Raw genomic sequence first — 21,724 nt, forward strand, 5'->3', positions numbered from 1 at the left:
CTCATGTTGGGTCTCAGAGCTGGGGTTCCCAGTATATACTTTGAACCCCTTACTCCCCAGGAAGGATCTCTGAGCCCATGGTATCCCCCTCCTCTTCTGTGTCTCTTTCTGGAGGTGCAGGTCCTGACCTGATTGCTTCCCCTCACTTCCTACCTGACTCTGTAGATCTTTCCTTACAGCCTTGGTTGTAGAACAGTCTTTCTGCAAATCTACAGGTTGTTCTCACTGAGAACTGTTCCACAGTAGATGTATTTTTGATATGTTCATTGGGGAGCTAAGTTCAGCATCCTCCTATCCTGCCATCTTGATCTCCCAATCAAAAGTAATTTTTGATTGGTACATCTTTATTGACATTCTATTATTTGTTTTGGGGTTGTCTGTAGTTCATTTTCTTCCCTTTCTTCTTTTTTTCTTTTCCCTTTTTATTTGATGACAATTTTAGCATTATATTTGTGTTCCTTTTTTTCCTTTGTGTGTGTATCTATTATAGGTTTTTGGTTTATGGTTACCATGAAGTTTATATACAGAAATCTCTCTCTATATGGTTATTTTATGTTTCTGATCTCTTAGGATCAAATGCATTTTAACAACCCTGCTTTTTTACTGCTCCCCACCCAAATTTACTAGTTATGACTTCATATTTTACATCATTTTGTTTTCTGTATCCCTTAACTACATATTGTGGCTATAGATGAGTTTTTTTTGCTAAAACTATTTTTTAATTAATTAATTAGTTAATTAATTTTGGCTGCATTGGGTCTTCATTGCTGAGCACAGGCTCTCTCTAGTTGTTGTGAGCAGGGGCTACTCTTTGTTGCAGTGCATGGGCTTCTCATTGCAGTGGTTTCTCTTGTTGCGGAGCATGGGCTCTAGGCACTCGGGCTTCAGTAGTTGTGGCACTTGGACTCAGTAGTTGTGGCTTGCGGGCTCTAGAGCACAGGCTCAGTAGTTGTGGCTCACAGGCTTAGTTGCTCCGCAGCATGTGGGATCCTCCCAGATCAGGGTTTGAATCTGTGTCTCCTGCATTGGCAGGCAGATTCATAACCACTGCGCCACCAGGGAAGTTCTAGATGATTTTATGACTTTTATTTTTTAACCTTCCTACTAGCTTTATAAGTTGTTAGTATACTACCTTTACTGTATATTTGCCTTTAACAATGGTATTTTTCCTTTTGTACTTTTCACATTTCTAGTTGTGGCCTTTTCTTTTCCATGTAGAGGAGTCCCTTTAACATTTCTTGTAAGGTTGGTTTCGTGGTGCTAAACTCTGTTAACTTTTGTTTTTCTGTAAAACTTTTGATATCTCCTTTAAATCTGAATAAAAGCCTTGCTGCATAGGCTGTAGGGTTTTCCCTTTCATCACTTTAAATATATCATGCCATTCCCATCTGGCCTGTAGAGTTTCTGCTGAAAAGTCAGCTGATAGCCTAATCAGAGTTCACTTGTACATAACTTGTTGTTTTTTCCTTGATGCTTTTAATTGTCTCTTTTTATATTTAATTTGTCCATTTTAATCAGAATGTGTCTTGGTACAATCCTCTTTGGGCTGATCTTGTTTGGGATTCTCTGTGCTTCCCAGGCCTGGATGTCTGTTTCCTTTTCCAGGTTAGGGAAATTTTCAGCTATTACATGCTCAAATATGTTCTCCAGCCCTTTCTCTCTCTTTCTTCTCTTTCTGGACCCCTATAATGTGAATGTTAGTATGGCTGATGCTGTCCCAGAGGTTTCTTAAATTGTCCTCATTAATTCTTTTTTCTGTTCCACTTCAGTGATTTCCACTACTCTGTCTTCCAGTTCACTGATCTGTTCCTCTGTATCATCTAACCTACTGGTGATTTCCTCTAGTGTATTTTTAATTTCAGTTGTATTCTTTGGCTTTTTTTGATTCATCTTTATATTTTCTAACTCTTTGTTAAAAACTTCTAACTCTTTTCATCCATTCTTCTCCCAAGTTCTTTGAGCAACTTTATGATCATTACCTTAAACTCTTTATTGAATAGATTGCTTATCTCCACTTAGTTCTTCTTCTAGAGTTTTATGTTATTCCTCCGTTTGGAACATATTTCTTTGTCACCTCATTTTGCCTATTCACTGTTTTATTTCTATGCATTTTGTAGGTTGTTTATTTTTCCAGATATTAGAGAAGTGGTCATATGTAGGAAACATACTATGGGGCCAGAAGTGCACTCCTGTCTGGCCACCAGATGTTTATGATTCAGGGGTGCTCTCTTTGTGGACTGCCTGGGTCCTTCTGTTGTGGCAGGCTGACTACTATGGGTGTATTGGTAGGTGTGGCTGGGCCCCTGTCTGGTTGGTTGCCAGGACCTGCCTTGTGTAGGGACTGCCAGCCACTGGTAGGGGGGGCTAGGTTCTGGCATAGCTGGCTGCAAGATCAAGGAAGTCCCGTTCTTGGTCCACCAGTTGGCAGGACCAGGTCATGAGACTGGCTTTTGAGCCAGGGGTCCTGGAGCTAATGTAGGCCTGCTGATTGGTGGGGCTATGGCCCAGGGCATCCCAGGATGGTGCTGGCCTATCAGTTGGTGGATCTGGCCTCAGAGCTGGCTGCCAGGCTGCTGTGGTCTTGGGGCTGGTCTAGGCCCTTGATCTAAAATGTTTAACTCCTTGGCCCTAGGTTGGGGGTGGGGTGGGGAGCAGAGATGTGAGAGTTATGATGTACTATTTCTCAATGAATCAATGTTGCAAAAGTTTTATAGATTTCTTGACAGCTATTCAGTCACATTTGTACATTCAATTCGACTATGAATTTAGGTGCTTAGGAAAGATCCAAGTTTTTTGGATCAATTACCATTTTTCAGTGTGCAAAATCTATCTGAGACAAATGCATATACAGAGCATCCACACTTGCAAAATCACAGTGTATTATTATTTTACCAATTACTAGAGTAATTCAAGATGTATACCTTAAATAGCAACAATAATAATTATTTATATTTATAAAATGTCTGGTTTCCAAAAGCATTTTAGTTTCTTACAAAAGTCTTAAGATATATGACAGGATATCATCATCATCATCATCATCATCATCATCACCTATTCTCTCTCTCTTTTTAATAGATAAGGAAACGCGCTCAAAGGAGAAGTGAGTTTTTTTTAGGCTTCAAAGTAATACTGACTTGTAAGTGACAGAGTAAAAATTGGAGGCCTAATATCTCTAATCCCATATCTCCCCCCTTTTTTACACAGTGTTTCTGAAACTTAATGCTAGTCATTTGCTAATAAATGTACTTCCAAATGGCATTATTAGGTATCACACACTTTTAGATATACCTTTTTCAACATACAGTTCCATAAAATTGGACATTTTTCTTCTCTCAATAATAGCTTCATAATCTATCAGTTATCTTAGCTGGGTAGCTGAACACATTTGACATTCTCAATTATCAAAAAAGATTATTTCTTAAGCTACTATTATCCTATCATACAAACACTTTCAATACCAGTCTTTAAATTAAACTCATGAAATTTCTGGCACATGATATTAATGTATGTTATAAATGTAAATATAAACATAAAAACACTATGTGTATTAGTTGATGATCATGTACTAGCCAATTTTATGACCACTTCAAAGAATTAAAAAACTGAAACTAGTATTTGACATTCTTCTTTCTTCTCTTGACCCAAGAATATATCAACCTATATATATTCTCTTATTCTATATCATTATCTCTTTTCCAATAATATAGTTATTTCAACTTCTGCCACTAAAATCTTCATATGTACCAAGAAATTACTTTCCCTGATTATGCTGTCCAGGATCAGCTGAAATTTTAATGTTCTCTGAAGGCTCTGGGAAATTCTCTTCTAATCTCTTTTAGTGATATAATTTTAGCCTCATTTTCAAACATACCTCTACTACTATAAAAATGACTCAGTTATTGCACCCTGCTATCCAATGCTCTGTAGAAGAAGTGATATCTGTGATATATTTCCTGCCTACCTGTTGGCCGTATGCTTGCAGGCCTAAACCTGGGTCACTGATTAAAGCAGCTGTTTTGATAGCAGATCCTGAAGTACTTGGATATTGTTTGATTCCATCCTGTAATTATATTAAATTAAATTATTACCAAAAGAGGTAATACTATATTAACATAAACTTACAGTTCAGAAGTTATAACATCATTTGAAAAAATATATTGTGGTGAGCACCACACCTGAGGTTTCATAAAGTCAATGTCATGAATATGACATAATACACTTTTATGATCTTTAATTTTCTTTCATACTAATATAAAAATACTAAAAAATAAATGAGAGAAATTATAAAGTAGAATGTAAAAATCACCCCCAAATTCTAGCTTCCAAGAAAAACCACTACAAACATTTTAATGAACACCCATCCAAACTTCTCACTAGAGAAATGCTTAGATATCATCTACAACTTTAACATTGATATTTTATTGCATAAATTTCACACAAATGGAATCACACCATACGAACTCCTTTAAAATCTGCTTTTTCATGCAAAATAGCATGAAAACATTTCTCTGTGAATAAATAAAGAATGGGAATATAAAGAAAGGGTCTTTGTATCATTCAACAAGTATGCCTACTACAGAACACACAGTATATCCTCAAATATTTGTTGGATGATGAAATGCATAAATTACATCATTTTCAATGGATGAATGGTCTTATGCGCTCAAACATTTGTTGAATGATTAAAGAATAAACTACATTATAATTTCAACAGGTAAATAATATTCTAGCAAAGGAATGTACCATAGGTGATTTAACCAATATGCTATTAGAAATTTAGGTCATTTAAAATTTTTACCCATAAATAATGTGGTTTACAAACACCTTTGTGTACTTTTAAACTTCTCTCCTTTGGATTAAATGTCTAGAAGTCCATTTGCCACATTCAACGGAATGAATATTTTAAACAATATAGGTTGTCAAACTGCCCTTCAGAAACAAAGTACCATTTTACACTTTCTCCAATAATGCATGAATTTACAGGCCACTTCTTCATATCCTCAACCAACACTGAATATTTTCTTCTTTGCCAGTCTGCATATCTTTGGTCACTAGTGAGGTTGAACATCTTTTAACGCTTTTAATCATTTGTATTTGTTTTGTGAATTGCCTGTTAATGCCCTTTGCCCTATTTTTGTGTTGAGTATTTATGATTTACTTTTATAACATCATACATTTTACACTTTTCCAATTTGTCTTTTAACCTTGTTTTTTGTCATTTAAAATTTAAAAATTTTTATTGATCCTTTGTTAATGAATTTGCCACTGTTCATTTTAAGTACTTAATATTAAACTACATGAAAGTTTTTCATGAGATTCTTTCTCCTATCACAACTTTCTTCAGATTACCTAGTTTCATTTGATTCCTTTATAAGAATGATAGATGAAGGATATAAGTGATATTAGTATTTTTGTTATAAAGGAGGACAATTACTGATACAGTATTAATAAGATAACAGCCAACATATACTCTACGACATGTATTATGCTTCACATACTGTATTTAATTCTATCCTGTGATATAAGTTCTATTACTATCTCAATTGCCTTGAAATAAAATGAGGTTTTGGGAAGTGAAGTGGTTTCCCTGAGATATTAGAAGTGATAAATGGTAAGGCCAGGATTCAAAACCAGGCAGTCTATCTCTAGAAACTGCACTCCTATCCACTACACTATATTGTCTCAGATCAAATAATACCTTACAATTGTAGAGTGGAATACATGTTCTTTTACTCATATAATTTTGATTAATCCCTCTCAAATCATGTGACATTAATATTATCACCATTGGTTGATAGATGAAATTGAGGTTAAGAGGGTTAAGAGTCATGCCCGTGGTTCCCTAGAGAAATCCAATACTTTTCACAGTAACTTTTTTCAGAGGGTACATTTTTGTGTTACAAAAACAAATCATGAGTTTTCCATATTCACTTTTTCCAACATTTCCTCATCTGTCTTTATTGACAATAAAATCCTGGAACAGACATTGACTCTATTGATCTTCCTTAGCTTACCCGTTCGGTGTTAAAATAAATGAATGTGCGAAATTTGTAGTTACTAACAAGTGATGGCAATATGTTTATTGTAATAATAAGAATATTCAAAAGCAGAATTCCTATATTTTCTTTAGTATTATTCACCCTACAAAACAAAAGTCAATATTTGTACCTAACGCTGTTGACAGATATGGACAGATCAGAAGATCACTTAAGGATATTTGCATTTCTATAACTGAAGTATAATATGAACGATATAAACATACATCCTGGATTTTCTGGAGAAGTAGCAATTTAAGATTTTCTCTACCCTCATCACACCATATGTTCCAACTTTTGTTTCAGACAATATATTTACCATATATTTAAGCCAACCGAAAATACTTAGGATGGCACTTAGAGAGCTGTGAAGTCCTTCCTAAGAGTTTGGGATACAGTAAGAGATCTTTAGATCCTCCTTACTTCTATATTATTTATTCAATAAGTATATATTTAACCATTTGTTAAAATCCTACTACTTAAGACTAACTCAAACTTGTCTTTGTCTTTTCTTTGATATCCTTTACCTTTCCCCACAAATAATTAATTGCTCATTTTCTGGGATTTCAGTCTTTTGTTTATATTCTTTCCAGTTAAGTGTATGTGTGTGTCTATCTACCCTTACACTATATGTAAATTACATTCATATCCCTAGCATATGTAGTAGGGATCAACATATGAATAGATGATCAATAAAACTCTATGTAGTAGATGATCAGTAAAAGTCTGGTGAAAGAAGGAAGAAAAGGATTAGGATGGGAAGCTCTTTTGAGAGACTATTCAGGCCACATTAGGCCTAAATGCAGAAAGAAAATGCAGCAGACTTAAGTGAGACTCATCTGATTTGTGAACTCACTCACGTGCCACAGGCGGAATCAGAAAAGCGCTCCAAGCATACATAAGTTAGACAATATTCTACTTTTTCTCCCTAAATCAACTCTACAAATATATTTCCTTCCTGAGCCTACCAACTTAGGATCACATTCATGCAGCTCAGTCAGACATGGACTTGTCTCCAGGGACTGGAGAAGGTAAATGAGAGGATTTTTATTTAGTGAACTTTGTTTCTTGTCAGATCACATAGATTGGGCCAGATGCCTAGTTGGTTTGAGGGGGAAATCAGCTTTTGTATCATTTGATCTATTGTTTATCACCTAAACCACTGGAAGGAAAATAACTGCAGAAATTTATAAATAATCCAAAAATAATTATATTTAAGTTTAATAACATTTGGTTTCTATATATGGGATATATATAAGTATATATTTGCCCCCTGGTTAAAGAACTCATAATAATACATCAACAAAAATATGTGAAGCCACATTGTGAAGAAGTGATTCAGTAGAAGCAGGATTTTGCAGACACCTATACCTATTTTCTCACTCTTATGACTTCCCTGATTCCCATTCTATACTGGAAGTACCCTCAAACTCCAGACAATAGAATACATCAACCAAAGATAAGCTTCTGAAAATCTGATAATTTTTTGTAGCATCATTCATTTAAAAATGTTATTATATATTAAATACTTAGAAAAACATTTATAATGTTCACATAAGATATGAATAATAACAATACCACCAAAGCTTAAGAAATGCAATATCACCAGTACCTCTGTTCCCCTTTATGTCACTCTCCAATCCCATCATCTCTCTCCACCCAACCCACAAAGGTAACTGTTATACCAAATTTTGTATGTTTATCATTCCTTTTTCTTATTTATTGTTTCCCACATTTGTATTAATTAGTTTCATATGAATTTTAACTTTATATAAGCAGAACTGACTGGTCCTATTCTTTTGCAACTTTTCCACTCAGCATTATACTCCTGATATATAGCTATGTTTATTATTCTGGTTATAGTTTATTTGTTTTCCATCACAGCACAGTATTCTATTACACAAATTTGTTTTCCCAATCTCCTGTTAAAAGACATTTGGATAGCTTCTGATTTTCTGCCATTGAAAACATGGGTGCTATAAACCATGTATATAACTCCTGATATTTGTGTCCATGAATTATTCTAGGATATTTGTATATATAAGTAGATTTGATAAGTTGAAGGCTAAGTGCATCTTTTAATTTACTGGATAAAGTCAAATTGCTTTCTAAAGCGACTAATGATGTACACTCCCAACCACAGTATATAAGAGTTCTGACTGTTTCCTATTATGGTGGCTGAGAAAAATATAAGACATTTCAAAATGAACAGAAAATGTTAGGTTATATCTATGTAAAACCATTACAAGAATAAACAGAAAATGAGAACTCCAATATTTTAGTTGATGACAGTAGTCAAGAATTTCAATCACGAATCAGAGGAAAACTCTAATATAGCAGCCCAAAATGGATAAAATATTCCTGCACAAACATTTGCACATATGAAATAATACTCCAAATCATAAATGCAGAAACTCAGAACAGAGACAGATAAGAAATTTTAAAAGGAAAATGTAAACTGACAGTTTACTGAACTTAAAAAAAGACTGAAAAAAACAAAACTCTCTCAGAAATGAAGCTATAAGGTACCTAAGGGTTCGTGAATATGAATCATGAAGAAAGTATATATATACATATATATACATATATATAATATGAATATGAATTCTCCTCTTCCAAAGTTGGCAAAAGATATAAACATACAGACTTAAGAACTTGAGCAACGCTCAAATAGAATCAACCCAAAGAAATTTGCACGAAACATCATAATCAAAATTCTGAAAACTAAAGACAAAAAAAACAATCTTGAAAGAACTTAAGAAACAATACCTTACGTACAGGAAAAGAACAAAACAGAAGGGTTAAAATGGCAGTGGAGTAGAAGTATGTGGAGTTCATCTCTCTCCACAGATGCATCAGGGATACATCTATAGATGCAACAATTCTCACAGAAAACCAGCTCAACACTAGCAGAAGACCTGGAAAGGACTATAAAGATCCCTGCATAACTGGGTAGGATGAAAAAAAGAAGGGAGAAGAAGGAGGAGAGGAAAAGGGATAGGACCTTCACCCCGAGGCGGGGGGAGCTGAAGCAGAGGAGAGATTCCTGAATTTGGAGAAACCCCCTCTCTGATGGGGAATTCGATGGGGATAGAAGGGAGGCATCTGGGGCTGTCAGAAGAGGGTGAGGTGGCCAATCTGTGGCAGATGGGACAGAGAAATACACAGACAGTCCATACTGCGGCCCTGTGTGCCCTAGACTGAGATGTGTGTTCACAGGTGTGCAAGGGGGCTGGGGGCTGGAGTGTGGGGACTTGAGAACAGGCCCAGGGTGAGAACTGCTATTGGCTGTGCAGAGCTGGACTGACCGGATGGGAGGGAAGAAATCCACAGCAGGGTGTGCCTACCAGGGAAGACTGGGTGGCCATGGAAGCAGGGCAATACTGCTGAGTCACATGCAGGGGGAGGAGCCACTCTTGTAGCCTCTCTTTCAGCACCTGCAATGAACAATAAAGGAAGCCCTCTCCAGGGCTGGCTGTCCCATGCCAGTCAATGAGTAATAGAAAAGTCATCAAAGGCTGGCCATAGTGTGCCTGCTGCCTAGTGCCAAAAAAAGACTGGCCAAAGCTGGCCATCACTAGGGCCATATCTCTTACACCTGTGGCTGCCGGCTTCCCTGCACATTGGGCACTGCCACCGGGGCTCCCACAATCCAAGCAGGGAGCCACTCTTGAATTACATGCAGGGAGAGGAGCCACTGTTGTAGCCACTCTCTCCCCACACAACAGCACATACAGATGAACAATAAAGGAAGCCCTCTCCAGGGCTGGCTGTCACACACTGATTGCTGAGAAATACAAAAAGCCCCCTGAGGGCTGGCCTTCATGCGCCTTATGCCAGGCACTGGAAAAGGCCCTCACTAGGGCCATAGCTCTTGCATCCGTGGCCATTGGCTTCCCTGTACATTTGGCACTGCCGGGGTTCCCGCAATCCAAGTAGTCATACCACTGATGCACCCTGTCCTCACTGAGGCAGACCCAAGAGCTCCAAGGCAGCCTCAGGACCAGACTCCTGTGGATGGACCACACACAGATGTGGGGATAAAACCAAAGGTGAATGCCAGGGACAGAGGGACTAAGGAAGAGGATCAAAAATCTTGCCATCATCTGCACAAGCTGCAGATTAAATCCCAACAATCAACTAGGTAGACCCTGTGTCTGGAATATCTGAGTAGACAATGAATGTTCCGACAAATGAAAAAGGTCTAGTGCTGGCAGCTGTGGACTCTGGGGCAAGTTCATGCAGGAATTGGGCCATATCAGAGTCTAAGCAGACCCTACAGGGCCCACAGCAGGTCCAGAGTCCAACTCAGAGGCAGAGGAGGGCCTCTTGGGGAGGCAAAGGAGGCCTGTGGCTCAAGGCATATACAAGGACACTTACAGCTGAGACCCCAAGGAAACATAATTATTATTGTTAATTCTATTGTTTTGATTCATTCTGTTGCTGGTGCTGGCTTTTTTCTTTTTTTCTGTTGTTGTTTTGGTGTTTTTTTTTTTTTAATTTAGTCTTATGGGATCCTCCCATTTTATAAAATATATTTTTATTGTTATTTTTTATTTTTTTATATTTCTGTTTCTTGTTGGCTTTTCTGTTGTGCTGTGTTCTTTTCCCTTATCATTTTTTCTACTTTTTCTTTAATATATTTAAAATTTTTTCTTTCCATATTTCCATTTTTACTGTTTTCCTATTGTTCTGTGTTTTACCACTTTTTATTTTATCTTATTTTATTTTTAATCATTTTTACTGGTTTGTTCTGTTTCCTTGCTTTACTCTTCAGTTGACACACTGTTTTGGTTTTTGTTTTTAGGTTTTATCTTTTTCTTAGCTCTAATTCTAGTTGTTTGATTTTGTTTTGGGGTTCTTCAGTTTATCCGGTGGGTTCTCGCTCTTTGTTATATTTGGTCCTGTTTCTGTTTCTTTTACGTAAGTGTGTGATTCCTTATTTCTATTTTTGTTTGATTTTGTTTTCACCATTTCTCTGGGGTTTTGTTTTGTCTTTTTTTTCTCTTCCTTTTTTTTATATTTCCATTTCTATGCTGCTCTTCTGTTGTTCTGTCTTCTTTCCCCTTTCTCTCTCTCTCTAAAATCATTTTTGTCTGTTTTATTTCTTTGCATCAGTTTTTAATTGGCACTCTGGTTTTGTTTTTAAGTTTTTCTGTTTTTGTTGGTTTTCCTTTTAATTGTCTGATTTTGTTTTGGTGTTCTTTTGTCTGGTTGTTCTAGTGCTTTATGTTTCATTGGGTTCTGTTTTTGTTTCTTTCCTGCATGTATGTGTTTCCATGTTTCAGTTTTTGTTTGTTTGATTTAACTTTTTACCATGAGTCTGGGGCTTAGTTAGTCTCTCTCTCTTTTTTAAGTCCCCTTTATTGCAGGGATGAATGACCTGCGGGGTCTTGATTCCCCAACCAGAAGTCAGGCCTGAGGCTCTGGGGTGGGAGCACCAAATTCAGGATACTGGACAACTAGAGGATCCCCAGCCATAGGGAAGATTAATTGCTGAGAGCTCCCATGGAGACCTCTACCAGAATCCAAGACCTGGCTCCTCCTGACTGCCTGCAGCTCACAGTGCTGGATGCCTCACATCAAACAACAAACAAGACAGGAACACAATTCCACCCATCAGCATACAGACTACCTAAAGTCATACTAAGCTCATAGACACCCCAAAACATACCACCTAACATGGCCCTGCTCATCAGAGGGAAACAACTCGGCTCCACCCACCAGAACACAGGCAGCAGTACCTCCCATCAGGAAGCCTACTCAAGACATTGGACCAACCCCAACACAGGGGGCAGAGAACAGAAGCAAGAGGAACTATGACACAGCAGACTAGGAAAAGGAGACCTCAAATACTGTAAATTAGACAAAATGAGGAAACAGAGAAACATCTTGCAGGCAAAGGAGCAAGATAAAAGTCCACAAGACCAAATAAATGAAAAAGAAATAGGCAAACTACCTGAAAAAGAATTCACAGTAATGATAGTAAAGATGATCCAAAATCTCGGAAACAGAACAGAGAAAAAACAAGAAACATTTAACAAGAGCCTAGAAGAACAAAAGAGCAAACAAACAGTAATGAACAAGATTAAAAATACTCTAGATGTAATCAGTAATGGAATACTGAGGCAGAAGAATGAGTAAGTGAGCTGGAAGATAGAATGGGGGAATAACTGCCACAAAGCAGAATAAAGAAAAAAGAATGAAAAGAATTGAAGACAGTCTCAGAGACACTGGGGACAACATTAGGCACACCAACATTCAAATTATAGGCATCCCAGAAGAAGAAGAAAATAAGAAAGGGTCTGAGAAAATATTTAAAGAGATTATAGTTGAAAACTTCCCCAACATGAGAAAGGAAATAATCAAGTCCAAGAAGCACAGAGAGTCCCATACAGAATAAACCCAAGGAGAAACACACCAAGACACAAATTAATCAAACTAATGAAAATTAAACACAAAGGAAAAATATTAAAAGCAGTAAGAGAAAAACAACAAATAACATACAAGTGAACCCCCAAAAGGTTAACAGCTGATCTTTCTGCAGAAACTCTGCAGGCCAGAAGAGAGTGGCATGATATATTTAAAGTGATGAAAGGGGAAAACCTACAATCAAGGATACTCTACCCAGCAAGGATCTCATTCAGATTTGACAGAGAAATGAAATCTTTACAGACAAGCAAAAGTTAAGAGAATTCAGCACCACCAAGCCAGCATTACAACAATTGCTAAAGGAATTTCTCTAGGCAGGAAACACAAGAGAAGGAAAAGACCTACAAAAACAAACCCCAAACAATTAAGAAAATGGTAATAAGAACATACATATCAACAATTACCTTAAATGTAAATGGATTAAATGCTCCAACCTAAAGACACAGACTGGCTGAATTAATACAAAAACAAGACCCTTGTATATGCTGCCTACAAAAAACCTACCTAAGGCCTAGGGACACATACAGACTGAAAGTAAGGGAATGGAAAAAAGATACTCCATGGAAATGGAAGTCAAAAGAAAGCCTGAGTAACAATACTCATATCAGACAAATTAGACTTTAAAATAAAGACTATTAAAAGAGACAAGGAAGGACACTACATAATGACCAAGGGATCAATCCAAAAAGAAGATATAACAATTGCAAGTATCTATGCACCAAACGTAGGAGCACCTCAATACACAAGGCAAATGCTAACAACCATAAAAGGGGAAATCAACAGTAACACAATAATAGTAGGAGACTAACACCCTACTTTCACCAATGGACAGATCATCCAAAGAAAATAAATAAGGAAACACAAGTTTTAAATGATACATTAGACTAGATGGACTTAATTCATATTTATAGGACATTCCATCCAAAAACTACAAAATAACACTTTTTTTCTCAAGTGCACACGGAACATTTTCCAGGATAGATCACATCTTGGGTCACAAACCAAGCTTCGGTGAATTTAAGAAAATTGAAATTGTATCAAGCATCTTTTCCAACCACAATGCTCTGAGATTAGATATCAAATACAGGAAAAAAAAAATGTAAAAATATACCAACGTATAAAAAATATGCTACTAAACAACCAAGAAATCACTGAAGAAATCAAAGAAGAAATAAAAAAAATACCTAGAAACAAATGACAATGAAAACATGATAACCCAAAACCTATGGGATGCAGCAAAAGCAGTTCTAAGAAGGATGTTTATAGCAATATAATCCTACCTCAAGAAACAAGAAAAATCTTGAATAAACAACCTAAGCTTACACCTAAAACAATTAGAGAAAGAAGAACAAAGAGACCCCAAAGTTAGCAGAAGGAAAGAAATCATAAAGGTCAAATCAGAAATAAATGAAAAAGAAATGAAGGAAACAATAGCAAAGATCAATAAAACTAAAAGCTGGTTCTTTGAGAAGATAAACAAAATTGATAAACCATTAGCCAGACTCATCAGCAAAAAAACAGAGAAGATGCAAATCAACAGAATTAGAAAGGAAAAGGGAGAAGTAACAACTGACACTGCAAAAATACAAAGGATAATGAGAGACTACTACAAGCAACTATATGCCAATAAAATGGACAATCTGGAAGAAATGGACAAATTCTTAGAAAAGTACAATCTTCCAAGACTGAATCAGGAAGACATAGAAAATATGAACAGACCAATCACAAGCACGGAAATTGAGACTGTGATTAAAAATCTCCCAACAAACAAAAGCCCAGGGCCAGATGGCTTCACAGGTGAATTTTATCAAACATTTAGAAAAGAGCTAACACCTATCCTTCTCAAACTCTTCCAAAATACAGCAAGAGGAACACTCCCAGACTCATTCTATGAGGCCACCATCACCCTGACACCAAAATCAGACAAAGACATCACAAAACAAGAAAATTACAGGCCAATATGATGAACACAGATGTAAAAATCCTCAACAAGATACTAGCAAACAGAATCCAACAGCACATTAAGAAGATCATACACCATGATCAAGTGGGGTTCACCCCTGAAATGCAAGGATTCTTCAACATACGCAAACCAATCAATGTGATACACCACACTAACAAACTGAAGGATAAAAACCATATGATCATCTCAATAGATGCAGAAAAAGCTCTTGACAAAATTCAACACCATTTATGATAAAACTCTCCAGAAAATGGGCATAGATGGAAACTACCTCAATATAATAAAAGCCACACATGACAAACCCATAACCAACATCATTCTCAATGGTGAAAAGCTGAAAGCATTCTCTCTAAGAACAGGAACAAGACAAGGGTGCCCACTCTCATCACTATTATTCAACAGAATTTTGGAGTTTTAGCCACAGCAATTAGAGAAGAAAAAGAAATAAAAGAAATCCAGATTGGAAAAGAAGAAGTAAAATTGTCACCCTTTGCAGATGATATGATTTTATACATAGGAAATCCTAAAGATGCTACCAGAAAACTACTAGAGCTAATTGATGAATTTAGTACAGTAGCAGGATACAAAATTAACAAGCAGAAATCTCTTGCATTCCAATACACTAACAACGAAAGAGCAGAAAGAGAAATTAAGGAAACAATCCCATTTACCATTGCAACAAAAAGAATAAAATACCTAGGAATAAACCTACCTAAGGAGGCAAAAGACCTGTGTGCAGAAAACTATAAGACACTGATGAAAGAAATCAAAGACGATACAAACAGATGGAGGGACATACCATGTTCTTGGATTGGAAGAATCAATATTGTGAAAATGACTATCCTACCCAAAGCAATTTACAAATTCAATGCAATCCTTATCAAATTACCAATGGCATTTTTTCACAGAACTAGAACAAGAAATTCTACGATTTGTATGGAAACGCAAAAGACCCTGAATAGCCAAAGCAATGTTGAGAAGGAAAAACGGAGCTGGAGGAATCAGGCTCCCTGACTTCAGACTATACTACAAGGCTACAGTGATCAAGACAGTATGGTACTGGCACAAAAACAGAAATACAGATCAATCAAACAGGAGAGCCCAGAGATAAACCCATGCACATAATGTCACCTTATCTTTGACAAAGGAGGCAAGAATATACAATAGAGAAAAAACGGCCTCTTCAATAAGTGGTGCTGGGAAAATTGGACAGCTACTTGTAAAAGAATAAAATTAGAATACTTCCAAAAACCATACACACAAAAAAACTCAAAATGGATTAAAGAGCTAAATGTAAGGCCAGACACTATAAAACTCCTAGAGGAAAACATGGGCAGAACACTCTATGACATAAATGAAAGCAAGGTCCTTTTTGACCCACCTCCTACAATACTGGAAATAAAAACAAACAAATGGGACCTAATGAAACTTAAAAGCTTTTGCACAGCAAAAGAAACCATAAACAAGACAAGAAGACAACCCTGAGAGTGGGAGACAATATTTGCCAATGAAGCAACTGACAGAGGATTAATCTCCAAAATACACAAGCAGTTCATGCAGCTCAATATCATTAAACCAAACAACACAATCCAAAAATGGGTGGAAGAACTAAATAGACATTTCTTCAAAGAAGACATGCAGATCGCTAACAAACACATGAAAAGCTGCTCAACATCACTAATCATTAGAGAAATGCAGGTCAAAGCCACAAGGAGGTATTACCCCACACCAGTCAGAATGGCCATCATCAAAAAATCTAAAAACAATAAATGCTGGAGAGGATGCAGAGAAAAGGGAACCCTCATACACTGTTGGTGGGAATGTAAATTGGTACATCCATTGTGGAAAACAATATGGAGGTTCCTTAAAATACTAAAAATAGAACTACCATATGACCCAGCAATCCCACTACTGGGCACATACCCTGAGAAAACCATAATCCAAAAAGAAACATGTACCACAATGTTCATGGCAGCACTATTTACAATAGCCAGGACATGGAAGCAACCACAATGTCTATCAACAGATGAATGGATAAAGAAGATGTGGCATATATATACAATGGAATATTACTCAGCCATAAAAAGAACGAAATTGAGTTATTTGTAGTGAGGTGGATGGATCTAGAGTCTGTCATACAGAGTGAAGTAAGCCAGAAAGAGAAAAACAAATACTGTATGCTAATGCATATATATGGAATCTAAAAACAATGGTACTAATGAACCTATTGGCAGGACAAGAATAAAGACACAGACATAGAGAATGGTCTTGAGGACATGGCGGTGGGGGGAAGGGGAAGCTGGGATGAAGCGAGAGAGTAGCACTGACATATATATACTACCAAATGTAAAACAGATAGTTAGTGGGAAGCTGCTGCATAGCATAGGGAGATAAACTTGATGCTTGGTGATGACCTAGAGGGATGGGAGGGAGGCTCAAGAGGAAGGGGATATGGGGATGTATATGTAAATACAGCTGATTCACTTTGTTATACAATGGAAACTGCACAAAACTGTACAGAAATTATACTCCAATGAAGATCTGAAGAAAAAAAAAGAACAAGATAACAAATCTTGGAACATCAAAAAAGAAGAAAAATGGAAGGAGCAAAAGCAGGGGTAAATACAATAGACTTTTCATCTTGAGTTTCCTAATTTATGTTTGATGGTTCAAGCAAAAATTATAAAATTGTCTGATATGGTTCTCAATATATGTTGAGAAATATTTAAGATAATTATAAACAGGTGAGGGGAAAGAGACTTAAAGAGAGGTAGTTTCTACATTCAAACTGGTAAAATGTCAGCACCAATAGACTGCAATAAGTTATGCATGTATAATGTTATATCTAAAGCAACCCTGAAACATCTAAACAGAGATACACCAAAATGAAATTCTAAGAAATGTTCAAGTAATCCACAGTAATGCAAGACAAAAGAAATAGAAAAAAGAAACAGAGGGAACAAATAAAACAAAAAATAAAATGGCAGACTTAAGGACTAACATATCAATAATTACATTAAAGATACATAGACAAAATACACCAAAAAAAGACAGAGATTGGTAGAGTAGACTGAAAACAAAAAACAAACACCACCATGACCAACTATATGCTGCTTACAGGAAATTCAATTCAAATATAATGATATAGGTAGTAAAATAAAGGAATGGACAAAGATACCATGTGAGGGCTTCCCTGGTGGTGTAGTGGTTAAGAATCCTCCTGCCAATGCAGGGGACATGGGTTCCATCCCTGGTCTAGGAAGATCCCACATGCAACTAAGGAACTAAGCCTGTGCACCACAACTATTGAGCCTGCACTCTAGAGCCCACGAGCCACAACTACAGAGCCTGTGTGCCACAACTACTGAAGCCCACATGCCTAGAGACTGTGCTCCGCAACAAGAGAAGCCACCACAATAAGAAGCCCACGCACTGCAATGAAGAGTAGCTCTCCGCAACTACAGAAAGCCCGCATGCAGCAATGAAGACCCAATAAATAAAAAATAAAATAAATAAATAAATTAAAAAAAAAAAGAAAAAGAAAAAGATACCATGCAAAAATCAAGATAGCAAGATGGTCCTGTAGCTTTGGAGAAGTTTGGCAGTTCCTCAGAAGGAGCCAACAATTCCACTTCTAGGTCCCAAGAAAAACAAAAACATGACTATATATAAGGTTGTACAAGAATGTTCACAGCAGCATTATTATTAATAGCCAAAAAGTGGAAACAACCCAAATGTACATTAACTGATGAATGGATAAGCAAAATGTAGTACAGCCATATAGTGTAATATTAGTTGGCCATAAGAAGAATAAAGTACTGATACATGCTACAAAATGAATGCTAAGTGAAAGAAGCTAGTCATAAAAGACCACATATTGTATGATTTAATTTACATGATATGTCTAGATATAGAAAGTAGATTAGTGACTTCCAGAAGCTGAGAGGGAAGGAGGAAAGGGGAGTGACTGCTAATGGGTATAGAGTTTCTTTTTGGGGTGATGAAAATGTTCTAAAATTAAGTAGTAGTGATGGTTGCACAACTCTGTAAATATATGAAAAGCACAAAACTGTACACTTTAACAGTGTGAATTTTATGGAATATGAATTAAACTTCAATAAATCTATTATTAAATAAAAGCACTCAAATAAAAGAAGAAGAAGGAGAAGGACAAGGAGAAGGAGGCAAGAGTGACTATATTAACATTTTATTGCAATAGCCCAAAACAGGAACCAACTCAAATGTCCTTTAATGAGTGAATGTTTAAACTGTGGCACAATGTACCACAGAATACTACTCAGCAATAAAGAGGACTAACTATGGATATACACAACAACATGGATGGATCTCGAGGGTATTTATGTTGAGTGAAAAATGCCAATCTCAAAAAGTCACATATTGTATGATTCTATTTGTGTAACATTCTCAAAATAACGAAAGTATATAAAGGGGAACAGATTCATGGCTAACAGACATTATGAATATTGGATGGATATGACTTACAGTCACAAGGGACATCTTTCTGCTGCATCTTGAATATAGTATTGGTTACTTGAACCTACACATGTGACAAAATGACACAGAACTATACACACACCTTGTATCAATATCAATTTCCTGATTTTACTATTGTATATAGTTAATGCAAGGTGTAGCCACTAGGGGAAACTGGGTGAAGGGTACATGGGACTTCTCTACTATCTTTGCAACTTCCTGTGAATGTTAATGATTTCAAAATAACAATTTTTCTAAACAATAATTTGGAATTTTAAATTAAAAAAATACAGCACAGCATTATTTTGAATATGAAATACTTTAGAATACCTTTCACAAAATATATTCAAGACATGTCATTGAAAATGACAAATCAGTGGGATGAATTGGGAGATTGGGATTGCCATATATATATTACTAATAAGAAAAAAAATCAAATTGTACACCTTAAATATATGTAGTTTATTGTATGTCAGTTATATCCCAATAAAAGTCCTTTAAAAAAAAAGAAAATGACAAATCATTGATGAGAGAAATGAAAGAAGAACTAAACAGAGATAAACTGTGTTCATGGATTAGAAGACACAATATTATTATGACATCAATTCTCAAACTGATCTATAGGTTCATTATAATCCTGATCAAAATATCCAGATAGTTAACATGTGAAAAGTTGTTCCACCTTATTAATAATTAGGTGAATGTAAATAAAGGCATTGGCATAATGACATGCCACTTGTCATCAACAGACTGACAAAAATTTCAAAGTCTGAACATACCAAATGGGGAGAAGCAGGAATATAGATTGATACACGCACATACTCTATTACTCAGGCATTCCAAAAACATTTTTATACATGTGAATATGAAGACATTTACAGGAATATTGTCTGCAGTGCTGTTTGTAATGGTAAAAATTGGGAAAAAATCCAACAATAAAGAAATAGTTAAAAATAGTATATTTATTCATATGATGGAAATGCAGAAAATAAACTGAATAAATGAGATCTAAGTAGAACAGCGTGGGTAGAATTAAAAGACAAAATTGAATTTAAAATGTAAGATGTAGAAAGCACAATATGTTCTATGGAATGAGTTGTGTCTTCCCAAATTCACATGTTGATGCCCTAACTTCCACTGTGACTGTATCATGAGATAGGGTCTTTAACTGGTATTTAAGGTTAAATGAGGTCATGAGAGTAGGGTTCTAATCCAAAGGAATTGTGGCTTTATAAGAAGAGGAAGAGAAAGATCTTTCTCTCTCCAACTTGTGAGGACACAACAAGAAGGTGGCCATCTATAAGCCAGGAAGAGAGGTCTCACCAAGAATCATATCAGCTGGCACTTTGATCTGGGACTTCTAGTCTCCAGAACTATGAGGAAATTAATTTTTGTTGTTTAAGCCATCCAGCCTGTGATATTTTGCTATGGTATCCTGAGCAGACTAATAAAATGCGGTACCATTATGTAAGTTAAAATACATAAAAAATAGTCCTCTGTATTGTTTATGAGTCCATATACCCATATAAAACACTATCTTAAAAAGGAGCTGGGAGAACATATCCCAAACTTAATGGTTGCTCTTGGAGTTGGGAAGGGTAATAGAACTCAGGGCTGGGGTTAAGAGAGCATACTGTTCTGCAATATTTCACTTCTTAAGGAAAAATGAAAAGGAAATGAGGCAAATGTTAACAGCATTTATTTGGACCTGTGCAAATATCAGTGTTATAATCATATTACTTTTGTATCTTTAGATATCTTTTAAATTTCTTTTAAAAAACAGAATAGGGATAAACTTACAAATAAGATGAAATATATTACTTCTTACCCCTTTTCAAGCTAAAGAAAATAGATAAATATAAAGAGAGAGAGAGGAATTGATAAATGAATGGACAGACTAAAAGACAAACAGGCAGGCTGGACAAGTTATGACATATTTATAAATTTCACAATCAATGTATCAGTCTCTAATTTTAATATTGAAAATGCTGCCCCGCCCGGTACATAATATTTTTTCATTCATTCATTCATTCATTCCCATATTTATTTGGTAACTAATAATTAATAATTGAGAATGTGCTGGATAGTGGTGGTAGTGTTTAATAAGACAGATAGTATCTTTGAGGATCTCAGTCCAGTTAGAAAGATGCAAAAACTTACTCACAAGACAATATAAAGTGTTCTTCAAGAGACGTACATAGAAGAGATGATGCTTGAGATAAATTTTTTAAAGTTCGAAAACAAGTCTGAAACCTCTGACAAAAGGCTTTAAAAGCCACTAAAATCTGTATTCCATGACTTCTCTGTATTTTTGCTCAGCCCAAATTCTTCTACACATATCACATAACTTTTAAAAGTCTGATTAAACCCAAAATGATTGTTGTCTCACCTTTGCAAATTTTTCATCTTCTGTGACTACCGATTTTTTTTTCTGCTTACTATATTCTTGTCTTCTCTCCAAAACACTCATAATTTTTTCATCAGTTAAGTTCTTCCTAAACTCACAAAACTGAGGCCAAAATTTAAACAGAACTCCAAAAATTGTCATCTGTATAAAAAACAAAGTATGTCTCAGATTACAATTTTATACAAATGTACCAGTTTAAACTCTAATTCACCATAATAATGGATTAACTCTTCTATTCTTTAATATACAGCATGTTTCCTTCAACTTATTGTCTCCAGACATCTTGGTATAGTTTAGTTCAGCACATGCTTATCATCAATGTTTTTTTTACTACCAATGAGAAGTCTTTCTTTTAAAAAAAACATACACTTGAATACAGTTAAAAGTCACTTC

At 35.9% G+C, this 21,724-nt stretch overlaps 1 protein-coding gene across 1 annotated transcript in view; it reads right to left on the reverse strand.

The window, feature by feature from the left end:
- The window catches only part of RGS22 (regulator of G protein signaling 22), a 179,192-nt gene that overhangs the window by 9,394 nt on the left and 148,074 nt on the right, over window positions 1-21,724 (reverse strand). Inside the window, exons 23-24 of the mRNA XM_057735472.1 lie at window positions 21,314-21,472; window positions 3,962-4,060 (exon numbers count right to left, since the gene is read on the reverse strand). Coding sequence (XP_057591455.1) covers window positions 3,962-4,060; window positions 21,314-21,472 — 258 coding nt within the window. The remainder of the gene's footprint in view (window positions 1-3,961; window positions 4,061-21,313; window positions 21,473-21,724) is intronic.

Source organism: Hippopotamus amphibius, chromosome 5 (assembly GCF_030028045.1).
Source record: "Hippopotamus amphibius kiboko isolate mHipAmp2 chromosome 5, mHipAmp2.hap2, whole genome shotgun sequence".
NCBI lineage: Eukaryota > Metazoa > Chordata > Mammalia > Artiodactyla > Hippopotamidae > Hippopotamus > Hippopotamus amphibius.